A 17863-nucleotide genomic window follows, 5' to 3' on the forward strand; every position below is an offset into this window, starting at 1 on the left:
ACAAATACGGTTGGCCATACATGAACGTGTGGTGTGCTAAATCTAACTGGGAAAGCAAACAGTTCAAAAGAACACTTCCCCAGCTGCCACTTCAGAATCACTTAGAAGTGTCTGCATAGCCTGCAGACCATGTCTCGTTCAGGGATGCTGATGGGTGGGGTTGAAGGCTGGTGGATACAGACTGTTTCATATGGGGGGGGGGTTACATAAACAGAGGGAGCAGGGTTTCCTGCCCTCAACCAAATACCCAGCAAACTGTGCCAAATTTGAAACAACTGAGACCCAGGCACAAGATGCAGTGCTGAGCCTCTAGTTTTGAGAAGATCAGAATTACCTAAGATAGAGGTTTCCAAACCATCCCAAGGTTCAGGCCAGGGGTTTGAGAGGAAACAGAATTGATGGGTAAAACTGTGCTCAACAGCAAAGGTCTGTATAAAACTGTGTGCTCCACCTGGTCATCCCAGCCGCTCCTCCTTGCTCTGTCAATCAATGGACGACTGCATTGACCTGCACTTTTAAAACGTTTTAAAACTATGACTACAGAGCAAAATGCTCATTTTGCAGATATTATGGGAGTTCTTTCTCTTCTTTCTAATATTATGCTTCTACCACTGGACATCATATGGTGTGTGTGTGTGTGTGTGTATGTATGTGAGTGTGTGTGTGTCTGTGTGTGAATGTGTGTGTGTGTCTGTGTGTGTGTGTGTCTGTGTGTGTGTGTGTCTGTGTGTGTGTGTGTCTGTGTGAGATGTGTGTATTCACGTGTGTTATGTGCAGACTTGAATGGGTTCCACTGCACATGTGTGAGAACAACCTTAAGCGTTGGTTTCATACAAGGTTTCATTGTTGCTGCTGCTGCTGCTGTTGCTGTTCCTATCACATATGTCAGGTTAGCTGGCATGCAAAGTTCCAGGCATTATCCTGTCTTCCATGTCACTATAGAAGCATTAGATTACAGACACATCCTTCTGCTCCCTGCTTTTGTATGGGTTCTGGGAATTTGAGCCCCCGGTCCTCATGCTTGCATACAAACATTTTACCCACTGACACATCTTCAAACCCCATATATTCTATCTTTGATCTTCTATACAGTACATCAAAGATGAAATGTGTCAACATCTGTTTGTTTTTAAATAGAAAATACTTCTTATCCCTTCTTACTATTATTCTTTATAATATACATAATGCAGAATTTAAAACAAGAAAATGTAAATATTTTAATAGATATGTGCCAATATACACACATAATATACATATGTTTATTCAGATGTATTTGTTTGTAAACACCACGGTGAAGCCTTCACAGGCATGTACATTTTCTTCTGGTCTGAATGAAGCTGAAATGTGCATCACTTCATTTGACAAACCTTATTGCATAATTCATGAGCAAAAGCACTCAGCTGTGCTCTGAGCAGTGTTGTTAGGCAGCGCAGTTACACAGGGAGCCTGAGCCTCCTGTCTTAATAAAGAACACACTTCTCATGGAAGCAGTATACTTATGAGACTGGTGGGAGCAAGATGCCTCTTCCCTTCCCAGTACACTTCTGAGACTGGTGGAGATGCTCATTAGCCATTGTGCTTGCCATCATCACTGTCCATATTCACTATGTTTTTCTTTACTTCACTGTTTTCTTTTCCAGCCAGGAGCCCTCTAGAGAGATCAGGCTGACCTTGAACTCACAATCTCCCCAAGTCAGTCTCCCCACTGATGGGATTAGGGGGCTTCCACACCAGGTCCAGCTCTTTTATGTTAGAGAAGCATGTCAGTATATCCGAGGAGTATCTTTGAGAAGATATTCTGAGAGCTGGTGTCTAACAGGGCAACATTCTCATTTAATGGAGGCCCTTTCTTTTTCTTTTCTTTTCTTTTCTTTTCTTTTTTTTTTTTAATTTCCTCAAGCTTTGTAAAGCTGCCTTCCCTTTCCAACAGCCTCATGACCTTCCCCTGTGGGTTCATCACTTGCTTTCCTGTTGGTAGTTGCTAAGGTAAACTTCTCTTTCAGAAAGGCCACTGAGGTCAGCAGGGTTTAAACCACACCCTGCATAGCCCTAAAGAAAAAGTGCAGACAAACCTCAGAGTGGCAGTTTCCAGTGTTGGCCTCTATTTACATTGGAGATTGCTGCTGGCAGTCTCCTTAAGCCCTCATAACATTCTGTAATCTTTTGACACAACGTTTGCGGTGTTAGCTACAATGAGAAGTTTCCCTGATGTCAGGGGGAATGTCCTTGGAGACAGCTGCGAAGTCACTGCGCAGGGAGTGCTGACCTCTGTCCTTTGTAATGCCTCCAAACTAGGAGTTTAACTTTAAAAAATAAAATAAAAACATTTCTCTCTTTAATGTGGAAATGCCACACGTTGGAATGTCTTCTGAATGCTTCTCACAAACTCTACATTCCAGAAAGGCAAAGAAGTATGCATGTTAACACTTCTTTGCATATCTCAACGTATTGTGGGGTTGACGTTTCAAAAAATATTAGCAGTAGGGACATATGTTATGGTAGTTAAGTATGGCATGAGTCACTGGTGAAGATACTAGCTGCCTTTAAATGTCATATTTCCTGGAGTGAAATTTAGGAATAACAGTGAGTAATTATTATAAGATTAGAAACTAATGAGAAATCTCCATAGTGAGAGAGATCTTAATGGTCTTTATATTTAAAAAAAAAAGCAGTGAACTCCTACTGTCAGGAGGAAGTTTACTCATTTATTTAAAAATATAGAAAATAAACCTGCTAAGAACCAAGCAGATATGTTGTGTGCTCTTAAATATGGAAAACCCTACCAAGGATGGTAGACAAGGAATTAGGCAAATATAAATTAATATAATGGGTGCTAAAAAGAACTTGGAAGACATATCCAATAACGTAGGTGGAGGTCAGCAAAGACTGCCTGGGAAGGGAAGTATACAGACAAGATCATCGTGTAGAGTTGGAGTTGTACATTGTGTAGCTACCCGTGATGGCTCTGTTGAGATTAGAGTATAATGAAGGGTCAAAGGACACTGCAAAGTCCGTTTCTATACAGAGAGAGGATACACCCTGCCCTAGCCCCGTGAGTTGTGCTCAAAGGGAAATGTGTACATGGTCATTTTGGGTTTGCTCTTTTAATTCAGGTTCCCCTTTTTTCCTGCTTTAAAACAGTATTTGAAGTTTCCCACATGAGAGTACTTTGCCATGCTAGATTTTATTCCAGAAGGAGTTTTCTTAGCAATGAGGATCCAAATAGAGCTGCAAAATTGTTCGCTCTTTCTCAATTATAGACCGTTTTCCCCATGACACTTTAGAAGTGGGTTGCCTATAAAGGAGGCAGTTCAAAGCAACACCCTCAGAACATCGCTTTCTCTGGACAGTTGGGTCTAAGTTAATACCTCCTAACTCTTATTCTCTACACAAAAATAAATCTAGAGCCAAGGGTTTCGTGTACTTTCACTGATTCAGAAAGAGAAGTCTCTGGGACGTGTATCATTACTAGGGACCTCAGATGGCAGCAATAAAACAGAGGAGCCATTACCATTGAAAACACACTGGGAAGGGTTGTGAAGCCATCATGAACACCCGGTCGAGTGACCCTTGCGGTCCAACAGGGACCTGTAAGCATACTGATTTTTATCAGCTAGTGTGTAGCACTGTATTGTCCAGACACTAACAATCCATAAGTCCTTTGTGAAAATGAATTACACTAAAGATTTACCCTGAGGGCTTCTCCTTGGGGTCTGGGCTGCCCTTGATAGACAGGCTTGTGTGTAGAGTGACTCTGTAAACCTTCGGGTCCTTGCTACCATATCTCCAGGACTATTTACTTTGGTGTGGTCTTCAGAACCAAAGGGTCTCTGATAATCAGAATCTAGCCCTTAAATATCGTTGGTTGTATCCAGTGAATCCATGACTTGTCAGCATCTTTCCAGTGTGAGGAGCGAAGACACACTACTATAGGTCAACTATATGGCAAACTACTGCACAGGCCAACCATAAAACACAGGACACTGCTATAGGTCAGCTGTAAGACATGTAAATGTTAGAAATCTTGATGTGTTGAGAACCTTCAGTATTAGAGGCAATGTGCTAAAATCTAGTGATTGTGTACCCAGCAGGAATGATACTAATAGAGAGGTCTCAAAAGCTCCCACACGGAAGCATCTGCTCCAGTGGATGCTAATAGAAAGAAAAAGAATAAGATTTTGCTCACAACAGAAATATTTACTTCTTGCCAAGGATATAAGTCACTGTGATGAAAAATATGCTTTTCTTCTTATAGGACTATGAATATAATTGTGAAAATATAAGATGACAAATGTGGTAGAGAAGAAAGTAGGTGGGGACAGCATGGTATGAGGAAAGGACGTGCACTGCGAGCCACGCCTTGTGTTTCTGGCTGTGATCTTGAGATGATGGATTAACTTTTGTGAATCTCTGGTTCTGCTTCATGGGATAATCTGATAGGAATAAGATGCAAGAATAAAGATGAAGAGTCTGCTGAATAACAAATACCAGTGCTCTTTCTTATTCCTCTCCCTTTTCCCCTTCCCCTCCCCCTCCCCCTCCCTCTCCCTCTTCTTCTGCTCTCTTCTCTTTGTCTCCCTCTTGCCTCTTTCATATTGGGGATTGAGCATAGGACCTTGTTTGTCCATATTGTACAGTCACTTTACCACCAAACCTCCTATGGCTGGCCTTGAACTTGTGCTCCCTTACTTCTGCCTCTGGGCAGCTGAGGTCTGCCACTATTGCTCAGCTGAATCTGTTTCCTAACAGATCATTTAGGAATTCTTAAAAGTTATGCTCATTTTTCTACTATTAAAATTGTAGTTTAAAAAAATAACAGGCTGACCAGGGGTGGTGGTGCATGCCTTTAATCCCAGCACTTGGGAGGCAGAGGCAGGCAGATTTCTGTGTTCGAGGCCAGCCTGGTCTACAAAGTGAGTTCCAGGACAGCCAAGGCTATACAGAGAAACCCTGTCTTGAAAAAAAACAAAACAAAACCAAACAAACAAACAAAAAATAACAGGCTAACATTTCAGAAAATTGGGAACCTCAAACAGGAAAGAATATGAAAATGACAGGTATTTGTGCTAGAGATTTTCAAACAATATTTTTTACTAGAAGTAATCAGTAGATTTATTGATGATTATGAATCTAGTTGAGAAAACTGGATCCTAATATTCAACTGTTTACTACAGTCCCTTTAACATTTGAAGAGTATTATTCCAATTATTTTAAAATAATCAACTGTTTATTTTTAGTTATGTACATGGGGGAATGTACAAATGATTGCAGGTACCTAAGAAGGTCAGAGGTATCAGACCTCCTTGAACTGTAGTTACAGCAAGCTGTGTGCTGCCCAATGTGAGTGCTGGGAAGAGAACTCAGGTGCACTGCATACTCTTAACCATTCTTAATCATTTCCATATGACCAGCTATTGTTGAGAACCCTTACCAACTGCATTTTCCATAGATATTCAGAATTTTTTATTTTTTGATAAGCCTTTGATAGACCAGAAAATCATAATTCTTTCAAATTTAAGTTTATGGCTTATATAGAATTAGGATACAAGTCTTTGGAAGAGACTATCTCAACAATAGGCATCTGGTCTCTTGTAGAGAGGAATGTTTGCCACTTGGTTTGGATGCATTGCTTTGCAGAATACTTTGATCAGCAGGTAGCTCCAGAGATGACTGCTTAATGCAGAGCATAATTGGGCAATGGGGTGGACAGCTAGGGAGAAGTTAGGAATGAGAAAAGGCTGTGTACCCAGTAGCAGAGAAACACCAGCCAAATGGATATAGCTGTGAAGGGCAGAAGGGGTCATCTGTGCAATTGAGGAGTTGATACCTGATTAGAAGGGTAGGACACTGCAGCAGTAGAATGTAGCATTAGTATCCAAGAGCTCCAGCATAAGGCAACAGTGAGGTTGCCAGGCATCCAAAAGATCATACTGACTGGGTAACTTCTGGGAAACATAAGCACTAACATTTATTAGGAGCTCGACAATATGCTAATTACTATATGATACGCTCTTATTGAATCTTTTAAATGCTAGAAAAGTCAGTGTTTTTTTTAAAATTCCCATCTTACCAATGGAGAAAGTGAATCTCAAATACTATAATTAACTTGCCCAAAATGACAGGGTTTCTAAATGGTGTGGCTAGAGTCTGAGCCAACGTCTGGCTGACAAGCCAGCTCCACTTGACCACTCTATACCATCTATTAGGCAGGGAAAGATCCAGAGGAAAAAAGGCATCAGGAAAGCAGGAAAGAATAGCAACATCATAGTCTGGATTCAGGGGCTAGACTACATACAGCCTTATGGAGGAAGCCAACAACAACAACTTATACACACAAATAACAAAAATGGACTCTGCAGGTTGCATTTAAATGTCCATGCACATGTATGTGCAACAATAATAGTCAGAGAAAAGGAGGCTATCAGTCCTAGAGTGGAGGAACACAGGAAGGGTGGAGGGAGAGGACACGGGAGGGACTGAACGAACGAAAGAGGAGAGAAGTGATGTAATTATATTTAAACTTAAATTTTATTTTGAAAATGAAGATGAGGAAATGCTGCTGTTACAACTAAAGGACTTGTAACTCAATAATAAATGACAAATAACCCATCCTATTTGTTTGTTTGTTTATTTATCTATTTATTTATTTATTTTGTAGTTTTTTTAATGTATTAGTGGTCTTCTGCAGGTACACGTACATGCCAGAAGAAGACATCAGGTCCCTTTATAGACGGTTGTGAGCCCACCTGTAATTGCTGGAAATTAAACTCAGGACCTCTGGAAGAGCAGCCAGTGCTCTTAACTGCTTAGCCATCTTTCCATTCCCAAATAACCTATTTTCTTAATGGGAAAAGAATTTGTATATGTTCGCTTGCAAAGAAGGCATACAAGTGGCCAATAGACACAGGAAAGGTATTCTGCATCCTAAATCATTAGATAAATAGGCATACTGGGATACCACTTTATATGTACCAGGATGACTCTTATAAAGAAAGATGGACAATACCAGGTATAAATAGTTCTATCTATAGGTAAAGAGTAGGATGAATACGTTGTGGGTAGGATGCAAACACTGTATCCATAGAAGAATTTCTGGCAGTTCCTCAAAAAGCTAAACATAGAGTTATCATATGATCAGTGAATAAGGGTCTCATCAGTGAGAGACTTGAACATTCATTCACTGAAAACTCGTTGAGTGTTCGCAATAGCCTCCCTGCTCATCATAGCAAGAAGATAGAATAGCACAAACATTTGTCAGCTGGTGACTGAAGGGTGCAAAATGGGACTGTGCACTAAGAAGAAATGATGTTCTAACACAGGTGAACCTTGAAGACACCTGAGGAACCGTGCCAGTCATATGCATACTATAAGGCTCTACTTACAAGCCACTCTCAGAACAAGCAAATTACACTGTGGTCTCCAGAGGCTCATGAGAGGAGAGTGAAGAACGACTGTGAACGAGTTTAGAAATTTGGTTTGGATGGCACAAATGTTCTAGAATCCAACAATAATGAGATGGTTTTACAACTTTGCGAATGCTCGGAAAACCACTGAATTGTATTAAAAGGGTAGATTCTATGACGAGTGAATTCTGTGTAAAGTTAGAGTCCTGATGTCAGTCTGACCATTGTGGAATAAATCCTGGGCATTGCTTCCCTCAGTGGTATGTTTCTCTTTAATAAAGCAGGCTCTACAGGAATTTTACTAGTTATGGCACAGAGAAGCCACTTTATAGCCATCTCTTGCTCATTCTATATTCAATTTTACAAATCTCTAAATATATCATGTTCCTTCTAGTTTAATTTAGCTGTAGCATGACCACAAAAATACAGTGTTGCTTTGAAATCCCAAGTAGCAGTTACAACCAGCTTCAGTCCAAGAGCCCACTCAACCTAATTAGCAACAGCTCCATGGGGCTCTGTGTTTACAGAGATCCTGAGGCTGGCTCCAGGCTGGGTATGAAAAGTGGACTCAGAGATTCAGAGCAGTGATCTTAGACTAGGCAGTGGTAGATAAGGTAGGAACATTTGAGTTGGTTAATTAAGCTAGGACAATGCATTGCTCTGCTAGGTAGATAAGCCTGAGAGCACACTCTGATACAACTAGTAGACATATTCATGTTCATACAGCATGACCCAGAACTTAACTGGAGATCTGGAATCTCAACATTTTGAAACAGTCAGTATTTATGGATGACATGTCAAAAATCCCTCAATAAATAGCACCAACTGTTTCATAAATTTGATACCAAGGTATTTTGAATAATACAATATACGCTTCAAAGGCTCTTAACAAGCAATCATTAGCATATGCTTACAAGGATATTCTAAGTGAGAAAGAATATCTAGACAGATGGGAGGGGTAGTCTTCCATAGGAAACGATAGATTTACCAAGGGCTATTTTGGAGAAAATTATGGCACCCTCTCCCTGCAACTTATATAATTGCTGACCACTCCATGACTAGGAGTAGGATTGTATACACAACTCCTTGCTCCATACTGGAATTTGGTCCGGCTTAGGCTTAGGTCTTGGGCATGTTATTGTAATCACTGGGAGTATATATGCACATCTGTCCTGCTGTGTCCAGTAGACAATGCTTCCTTGGAGTCATCACCTCCTCTGTCGGACTCTTACACTCTTTCTACTCCTTCTGCAATGATCCCTCAGCCATGGAAGGGAAGAGAGTTTGGTATATATGAAGTCTTGGAACCTCAGCCAGTTGTAGACCACTAAGTTAACCACCACCCACTACCACAGATTGTCTTTATTGAGGTGAAGTCACCCTCCTGCCTGATCCTTCATGTATCAGGAATTAGAGGTGTGCATCGCTGTGACCAGTTCAACACAGGCTTTATAACCACCCTCGGCCAAAAGGACAGATAGCACTGATTGTTGGCTGATATGAACCTTATATTACACACATTCAGGGACATTTGAGTTCTACTTAAACCATCTGATCCCTCTAAAACATGCTAAAGGAACCTATGATGCACTTTCTGTGATAGGCAAAGGGAGCCTAGACAATGAGCCCTATTTCTTTGGAGTGGAAGCGGTCCCTCCAGATGACTCTAGATACAAATGTGAAAACCTCAAGTCTTGAGCTTTCTCTGCTGTAATGTGGGGGAAATGGAGGGAACTAAGGCAGGAGAAACTGGGAAATGCCCAGGAGAGCTGAGCCTCTGCAGCAGCAGCTTTGAGATTTGTCATAGATGCTGGCAGCCACAGTTCGGAACTTTCTTCTTTCCTCTCTTATGTTTTGCTTCCCACCTCTTTACTTCTGCAGGAAAAGTGGCACTCTCCGCACCTCCCCATCTGCCTTAGTTAGGGTTTTATTGGTGCCAAAAAGACCATGACTGAAAGCAACTTGGGCATAAAAAGGTTTTCAGATGAGGACCATCTCTGAGAGGAGTCAGAGTAGGAAACAAAACAAGTACCTGGAAGCAGGAGCTGGAGCAGAAACCACGCTGCTTACTGGCTTGCTCCTCCTGGCTTGCTCAGTTTGTTTTCTTATGCACCTCAAGATGACCTTCCTAGGGATGGTGTTGCCCAAAGTGGGCTGGGCCTACCCATCTCAACCATCAACCAAACAAATGCCCTGTGGGCTTTCCTATAGGCCAACTGATGGAGGCATTTTCTCTCCTCAGATGACTCCAGTTTGACTCAAATCAACAAAAATCTAACCAACACACAGTCCCTTCTCCACTCCGATTCACTTCCTGCCTACTGAGATGTCCTGAACAAAGAGCGGTGAAAACAGGGTGGCATGAACACATCCCCTGAGATCACAGTGATCCAAATCTTTACTAACCAACCCCTTGGTATCTAGAGCTTAATTTCATGATTGAGAACTAGTAGGCACCACAGCTTGTGAATGGTGAGTGGGTACCACACATTTAGGGCAGTGCCTGGTCCCTGAGGATTAGCTGTACAAAGGACACCTGGTGGCGGGAATAGCTTTAAGGATCAGGCTTACCTCATGGGTGACCTGAGATGGTTCTCAAAGCTATTGTCACTCATGAGCAGCTTCCACGTGAAGATTGCCTACTGGAGATAAGCTTGATCTTGGAATCTTCCAGCTCAGCAAGATGGCATTCTGTGTCCTACATGGAGGCTGATCATTTGCTGAGCAGCTGCTGACCTATCAGAACTGGCCACAGTTAGAGAGATCCTAGCTGTGATAGCCAGTGGGGGCAATAAGTGTGGGAAGATGAGCAGAAGGAAATCAAGCAAAATATATGTATTTCAGAGCTTTCTGGTAAGAGTTCATTGTTAAGGACCAGGGGTGGTGTGGGCAGCCACATGATAGAAAGCAATGGGTTGATTCAGGCACAAAGGTGGAAGCTTCATATGTAGACATATGCAGTCTACAACTTACACTTCCAAAGACCAATAAGCAAATGAATCGCTAGACTATGAGTCTAAGAGTGGCCAGAGTAGTGTGGAAGGCTTACACTGGTGTTCTTGGCTTCATCACACCGCTCCCACCCCATCCTTCATAGGAATATGAGTCCATTTCCTGGCCAGCTGGCAGAATGCCACTTATCCATATTAGCGGGATAGAGCCAGAGACAGAAGATGATGGCAGAGAATTAGAGAAAATAGGAGGATAGAGAAGGTAACAGGAGACAGAGGAGAGAAAGAGGAGGAGAAACAGCGAATTAAAAAAGGAAGACAGAATGGGAGTAATCCTGCTGTGTTCACTGCTTTCCAAGCCCTGTGCAATGTATTCTACATACACTTTCTATTTAGATATCAGAGCTGTGAGATTTATATTTGGTTAGGAAAGAGTCTAGGGAACAGGAAGCTAATTCTTAAATTAAAAAAAAAAAAAAAAAAAAGGCTTACACTTTGTCTGGCTAGGTCCCAAGAGCCAGGCTGAGTAACTAAATCAATTTAGTCTATTCTAATGATACAAGCTAAATGCAAATTAAATCATTTGTTCTGGGAGGGGGAGGGTTGAGTGCACCAAGTCATCCTGTTTTGAGGCTTTTGGGTCTAGGCTGCTCATCTTGTTCCCTAGATTCAATGTCCAGAGCCTGCACCCTACCCATGTGAGGACCAGGATGCCTAGTTCATTGTGCTAAATGAACCTGATGTGGGATGTAGAAAGGCACCGATCATTGGCCTGTGTCAGAGTTCAGAGGAGTTGGAGGGCTGGAAAACTGGACAGGGCACTCCACTCTCTTGAGAGGCCCACATCTCAAGACACCTCAGCCTGTTGTCAAATGGGGAAGTGGCTGCCATATGGTCAAACCGTGTAGCGGTGTCCAGCCTTTGACCCTGTCATATGATATCCTTTACAAATGTGTTGGGATGCATTAATACACTATAGGATGCATGAGGCCCACAGGGTATGGTTAGATGTGGCCATTTCACAGGAGACCAGGGACCCAGTGTTCAGGCAATACCGTTGGGATGATGCAATGCAAGCTCTGTCTTCCTACAGATTTATGGGACCAAACAGTTGTCCTTTCTCCAGGTTGCATCAGAAGACTAATTCCTTGTCTTTGATCCTCTCCCTTCCAGGCCATTATGTCTATGTGGACACCTCTTTTGCCAGGCAAGGGGAGAAAGCTGTACTGCTGAGTTCTGATTTGCAGGCTGAGGAGTGGAACTGTTTGCGCCTGGTCTACCAGATAACCACACCTCCGGGATCTGTGTCAGACCCCAGCCAGCTGAACCTCTATGTGAGATTTGAGGATGAGAGCTTTGATCGCTTGCTTTGGTCCACTAAGGAGCCTTCAGACAGCTGGCTCATAGCCAGTCTGGACCTTCAAAACACCTCCAAGAAATTCAAGGTAAGTGGGGTTTAAGAGGAAAATGTGAGGGCGTGTAACATGTGCTTTATGCTATATGAGGTCTTAGAGAAGTGGTTCCAACCTTCTGAATGCTACAACCCTTAAATACAGTTCCTCATGTTGTGGTGATTCTCCAACCATAAAACTATTTTTGTTGCTACTTCATAACTGTAATTTTGCTACTGCTATGAATTGTAACATAAGTTTCTGTGTTTTCTGATGGTCTTAGACAACCCCAATGAAAGGGTCATCTACCCCCATAGAGGTCACAACCCACAGGTTGAAAAGCACTGTTTTATAACAAGTAATTCACTACAGTTAGTTACATCATGGAAAATTAATGTAAGTTAATATTTGCTCATTCCTTAAAAGAGTGTCTTCACAGACTTTCTCCATCTACTAAAAAAAAAAAAAAAAAAAAAAAAAAAAGTAAGACTCTAAATGCTGCCTATGTTGACCTCTTCAGTGAGAATGGATTGTCAGGAGTATTTTTGTTGCCAACAATTTTGCTTCACCCTTCTGCATTGTTTGTGGGATATGTTTATGTTATCTTCCTGATGTGTTAGCTGCTCCAAGATTTGAACAAGGCATTATCATAAAAGGGAACACTAAAATGCTTGCAAAGAGGAAACTTAGGCATGTTTCTTTTCCTTTTCAAAGAGGCTAATTGTTTCTCTGTGGTGATCTGAGAGGAAGGCAGAGGATGTAAGAGGTGGGATGTGTAGTTGAGCCAGGACAGAGCTAGAGTGTGGCACACATAAGAGTGTCGCTGAGGATACCACAGAGCCACCAGGAGACCCTATTCCTAGTGCATTCCATTCCTAGGTTCAATTCTCTTCTTTGAAAGGCTTTAAAACAGAGCATCTCCCTTTAGCCCAGTCTGTTGGGGGTTTCCCCAACAGGTAGCCACTGAGAAAAAGAACATTGGGAGTCTGAGTTCCTATTTCACGTTATCCTCCTATGGCTATCAGACTCCAAGCTGCCTGAATACTTGCAGAATATCCTCCTGTAGCCACAAAAGTAAAAGCTATGTGAGAACCAAAGCCAGACGTGAAATCTGTCTACCACCTCCATGAACACAGGGGAAGGTGGAGGTTAGGCTAGCACGGAAGAGCATATGACTCCAGGCTTCTGATGGAGACTTCACTCAGGTCAAAGTCCTCAGGGTATGTATGTGTTTGTGTGTGCACAGGTACAAATGCACACATACACAGTCCATAGTAAAATTCATTCAGCAGCTATGAACCGTACTGAGTAACAGCTCCTCACTAAGAACTGAAATTTTGGACAAGAAACACAGTGTTTTGATGCCTGATTCCTTTCCCCTGTATGCTGTACAGATTTTGATAGAAGGTGTCCTGGGACAAGGAAACACGGCTAGCATTGCCCTGTTTGAAATCAAGATGACAGCCGGCTACTGTATTGGTGAGTGAGTTTTGTGATTGTGGCAACGAAATGCAAATCTCTTCCTACGTCCACAGCCAGAAAGCAGTAAATCGATCCTGAAGGCTGAATGAGTCTCGGAGCATGATACAAAATGCTAGCATTTGTTCTTTGCTAGGGTCACCTGAAGATGGGACATTGATCCTCCATCTTCAGTGTGGAAAGGCTCATTAGCATTTGCTCTAACTGGCTGGGTTAACAAGCAAAACCAACTTCTCCCTCGGGAGATGCTCTCTAACCCCACCCAGCTCTGATAAAAATAATTGCTGGTTTGCTGTGAACTGTGTGTGTGTGTGTGTGTGTGTGTGTGTGTGTGTGTGTGTGTGTGTGCCCTTTGCAAGAAAAGCAGACAATCTATCTTGTCACCTACTTTCCTGTTAAACTGCTGCTGCTGCTATCTTAATGATCTCCATTGTCACTTAGATCCTAGCTGGTGTAGGCAGGATCAATTGTCTACGTGACAGTTTTGAGAAGGCAGGAAGAGAGGACAGCCCCTGGTCCACGGGTGCCTGACTATTCGTCCTTAGACACCGGCCATAACACTTTATGTGATGAGAGGCTGGTGTCTGCAAAGGTGCACATGGGAGGAATGGGTTCTTTGCGGGGCTGAGGCTGTAAGATCTGAGCAGACAGGTGCAGACCCCAGAGCTGAGTTGTCAGAACCCTCAGGGGGCTTCCTACAGAGACAGGACTCAGGGCAGGGAGCCTGGGTTTCTGGAATTATGAGGTAGGGAGGTGCTAGAGTTAGCCTGCAGGGGACAGGCGTGCAGCTGTGGCTTCAATATGATGGCACTGGTGTCCATGAACTGGAAAGAAGGAAATACAGATACATAGGACCTAGGAAAATCCCAGAAGAGACACGGATTTGCAGGGATTATAGAATGAGGACCTTAAACTGGGGGGGTTGGGATCAGAGAGTAGAAAAGAAAAAAAATCAGTAGATCTGAGAGATGCCTCAGCATTGACAGTATTTAGACTGAAGACTCAGCTGAAGTCAGTGAAGGGTCAAAGCCGCTCCTGAACAAGGAGCCTCCATGAATGCCCTGTGCTCTGGCTTCTATGTTTGGTCTTTCACTGATACCTCTAATGCAACGAAGAAAAAGAGACTAAAAAAAAAATGTACTTTATGTATATGCAGAGAACTTCCATCCAGGCTCCTCCTTTGAGTAGTCTGGGTGCTGCCGTTCCACACATAGAAGCAGTCAGACACATTTGGGGAGCTCCGCTGGATCAGTCCCTGACTGCATGTGCACATGTGCATGTACACACACACACACACACACACACACACGTGTCCTCATTGCCTGTAAAAAAGAAGAAAGAAAGAAAGAAAGAAAGAAAGAAAGAAAGAAAGAAAGAAAGAAAGAAAGAAAGAAAGAGAGAGGGGGGAGGGAGGGAGAGAGGGAGGGAGGGAGGGAGGAAGGAAGGAGGAAGGAAGGAAGGAAGGAAGGAAGGAAGGAAGGAAGGAAGGAAGAAGGAAGGAAGGAAGGAAGAAGGAAGGAAGGAAGGAAGGAAGGAGGAAGGAAGGAAGGAGGAAGGAAGGAAGGAGGAAGGAAGGAAGGAAGGAAGGAAGGAAGAAGGAAGGAAGGAAGGAAGGAGGAAGGAAGGAAGGAAGAAGGAAGGAAGGAAGGAAGAAGGAAGGAAGGAAGGAGGAAGGAAGGAAGGAGGAAGGAAGGAAGGAGGGAGGGAGGGAGGGAGGGAGGGAGGGAGGGAGGGAGGAAGGAAGGAAGGAAGGAAGGAAGGAAGGAAGGAAGGAAGAAGGAAGAAGGAAGGAAGGAAGGAAGGAAGGAAGGAAGGAAGGAAGGAAGGAAGAAGGAAGGAAGAAGGAAGGAAGGAAGAAGGAAGGAAGGAAGGAGGAAGGAAGGAAGGAAGGAAGAAAGGAAGGAGGGAGGGAGGGAGGGAGGGAGGGAGGGAGGGAGGGAGGGAGGAAGGAAGCTGGTTCCTGTGATGACTGAGAAGTAAATTTAAGGGTGGTTGACAAAGTGCTGGCACTGAAGTAACGTTCAGTTCTTGCCCCCAGATGATACGGTGGCTTCTGGTTTGGTTACACCAAAAAGGATGCCACACTGTCACCCTCCCTAGCTCTGTGTTCTCCTCTTCTCTTGGTTCCCCTTCGGTGCAATTGGATTCATAACAGTGTCTATCTCGAGGAGCGATGCTGAGGATTAAGTGAGTTCATAGAAGAAGCTTAGGCTGGTGCCTGGCACACTGGGGAGGATTTTTGCTTTTTATTCCACTCTGCGACAGCCCTTGGCACTACATGTTGAGCATCAGTTGGCAGATACTGCCGTGGAAATTTGAAAAAAAAGAAATTTTAAAATTTGTCAGTACACGCTGACAACTGTCCCAGCTAGGATTCTGGTGGGAACGGGGTGGCTCTGTGGGATGTGGGAGTGGAGGTGGGGATCTGCCTCTGTAATTTGAAGAAAGCCCATTGACATCAACCAGACCACAAAGCCTTGCAAAGTAAAAATGCCAACAGGTGCTGGCACCGTGACCAGAATTAGCGCCAGCTATGACTCATAACCTGTCATCTGGCTAGTCAAGGATGGTCAAGGCCATCTTTGACCCTTCGCTTCCTAGCCAGGACAGGAGGAGGAATTACTAGCAAGTGGAAAGAGTGGCTGTATGGTCAAGACTTCTGGTTAGGCTGTTCTTTCTGTAAAGGGCCATAGCTCACCATGGTAACCTGGCAGTGATGGAGATGGGTACTAACCCTGCTGTCAACCTCTTTCCCCTCCCTTGGTGGAACCCAACAAGGGGGATGGAGCAGTAGAGAAGAACAGGATGGGAATCATCCTTTGTTTGATAATTGCAGGATTATGGGGTCAGCAGCTGAGTTAGGTTTATAAATTCCCTGCTAAAAGAGTTTGTTGATGAGAAACAATGTACAGAAACAACACGACAACGTTCCCAAGCACAGAGATTTTACTTCAGTTTTCCTCATCTCTAGGCAGGAGTTGCAGAAAGGCCCTGGTCCCAGTGTGCTTCTCTCTCACACACTCTCACTCGACTCTTACTCATCAGACAAGTGGGGGGTTTTCAGCATCTTGGAAACATGCCTCTGAGTTCTGGAAGTCTTGTTCACCATAGAGAGATAGAGGGCTGGGCCATCAGGGAGCAGGAAGGGTGGTGGAGAAAATGTCTAGAGCTGAGGAATAACTCTAAAATAGTACAGTAAAATAAACACATTAGAGCTGTGAACACGGGTCACTGGTAAAGTGCATGATGAACACATACAAGACCTTGGATGTAGCCCCAGGAACCAAAACATTGACCAATTAATTAATTTAGTAGGCTGACAAAAACTCATCAGCTAATATCAAGCATGGACATACTGAGAGCTGCCCGTGCTTGCAGTATGATGATGTGGGAATGTTGTCTCCAATTCACACATCAATAAACAGATTCAGAGAGATGGTGAGTCCCACAACAAGCCACATGGCTAATAGGAGAAAGGGCTCAGAGAGGCAATAATGAATCAGAACATCGATTCATTACTGGATCTCTCTCCTTGCCCGATATTGTTCTGAATTTCTGGTCTATGGTTGAGAAAAAGAGCCCTTAGAATGACTAAGGCCAGAGTATGCAGTCAGTATGGGTGTCCCCCGGTGTAACTGCAGGTCCATGAAATGTCTGTCTACGTCTCTTCCTCCAGACTGTGACTTTGAAGAAAACCATCTCTGTGGCTTTGTGAACCGCTGGAATCCCAATGTGAACTGGTTCGTGGGAGGAGGAACCGCGAAAAACACCCACTCCATCCTCCCACAGGATCACACCTTCAGGAGCAAGCACGGTGAGCCGACCACAAATGCAGTCTTCTTTCCAGGGTGAACGTTGCCTTCAACTCCCACTGCCTGGCATTGGTCGACAGAATAAGGGGTGGGGACACAATGGAAGACCAGGTGGAAGAGGCAAGAGAGAGGGACAATCTATGAGACAGAAACAACTGCAGACATAAGCTGGTAGCTAAGGAAGCCACAGAGTCTTTGGCTCATCTATAACCTTGGCTGTTTTTACATTCCCATGAAATGTTTTACTTCTTATCTATTTGGCTGTTCTCATTTCTAAAGACAAGGCTGTCTTTATTAAAATTAGATCGCAGGGTGACCAGCCCTTAAGAATTTCCCAGGAGACCACCAATGCTAATGATTATTCCTTCTGAAGGGTGCAATAGGGCCCCCTGGTGGCCAAGTACGCAAGCACTCTGCAAGGAAAATGCAGAGGCTCTCACAGCGAGGGCAGGAGAAAGTCCGAAGGTAAACCAGAGCAAGGGTGTCCTTCCTCCGGTGTCTCGCTGGTCAAACCGGTCTTGGTAGTTTTGTAAATCACTATGTCTCCTCATCTCCAAGACAGAGCAGTCCCCGACTCTGTGGTCTTTTCTAAGTATTGCGAAGATCCTGGCTTTCCTCGAAAGCGAACGTAAGGACATTGGATCCTTTGCATTTTCACTCCTGATACATCCTTACAGATAGTGAAGGGTCCATTCAGTTTTGATTATTTACTCATGACTGCGTGGACCCTTGGCTGGACACAAGGCAACGGTTTGTGGTTCCTTACTGCCTGTCCTTTACTCACTGCAGTTTCTCATTATCTAAATGTTCAAAAATATGTCTCCAAC

The 17863-nt window shown here is 43.6% G+C and overlaps 1 protein-coding gene across 1 annotated transcript in view; it reads left to right on the top strand.

The window, feature by feature from the left end:
* The window catches only part of Mamdc2 (MAM domain containing 2), a 154435-nt gene that overhangs the window by 64015 nt on the left and 72557 nt on the right, over positions 1 to 17863 (top strand). Inside the window, exons 3-5 of the mRNA XM_021152082.2 lie at positions 11528 to 11799; positions 13140 to 13224; positions 16901 to 17038. Of these exons, the coding sequence (XP_021007741.1) occupies positions 11528 to 11799; positions 13140 to 13224; positions 16901 to 17038 (495 nt within the window). The remainder of the gene's footprint in view (positions 1 to 11527; positions 11800 to 13139; positions 13225 to 16900; positions 17039 to 17863) is intronic.

The sequence above is a fragment of the Mus caroli genome, unplaced genomic scaffold (assembly GCF_978045245.1).
Source record: "Mus caroli unplaced genomic scaffold, Mus_caroli_1 scaffold_20, whole genome shotgun sequence".
Classification (NCBI taxonomy): Eukaryota; Metazoa; Chordata; class Mammalia; order Rodentia; family Muridae; genus Mus; species Mus caroli.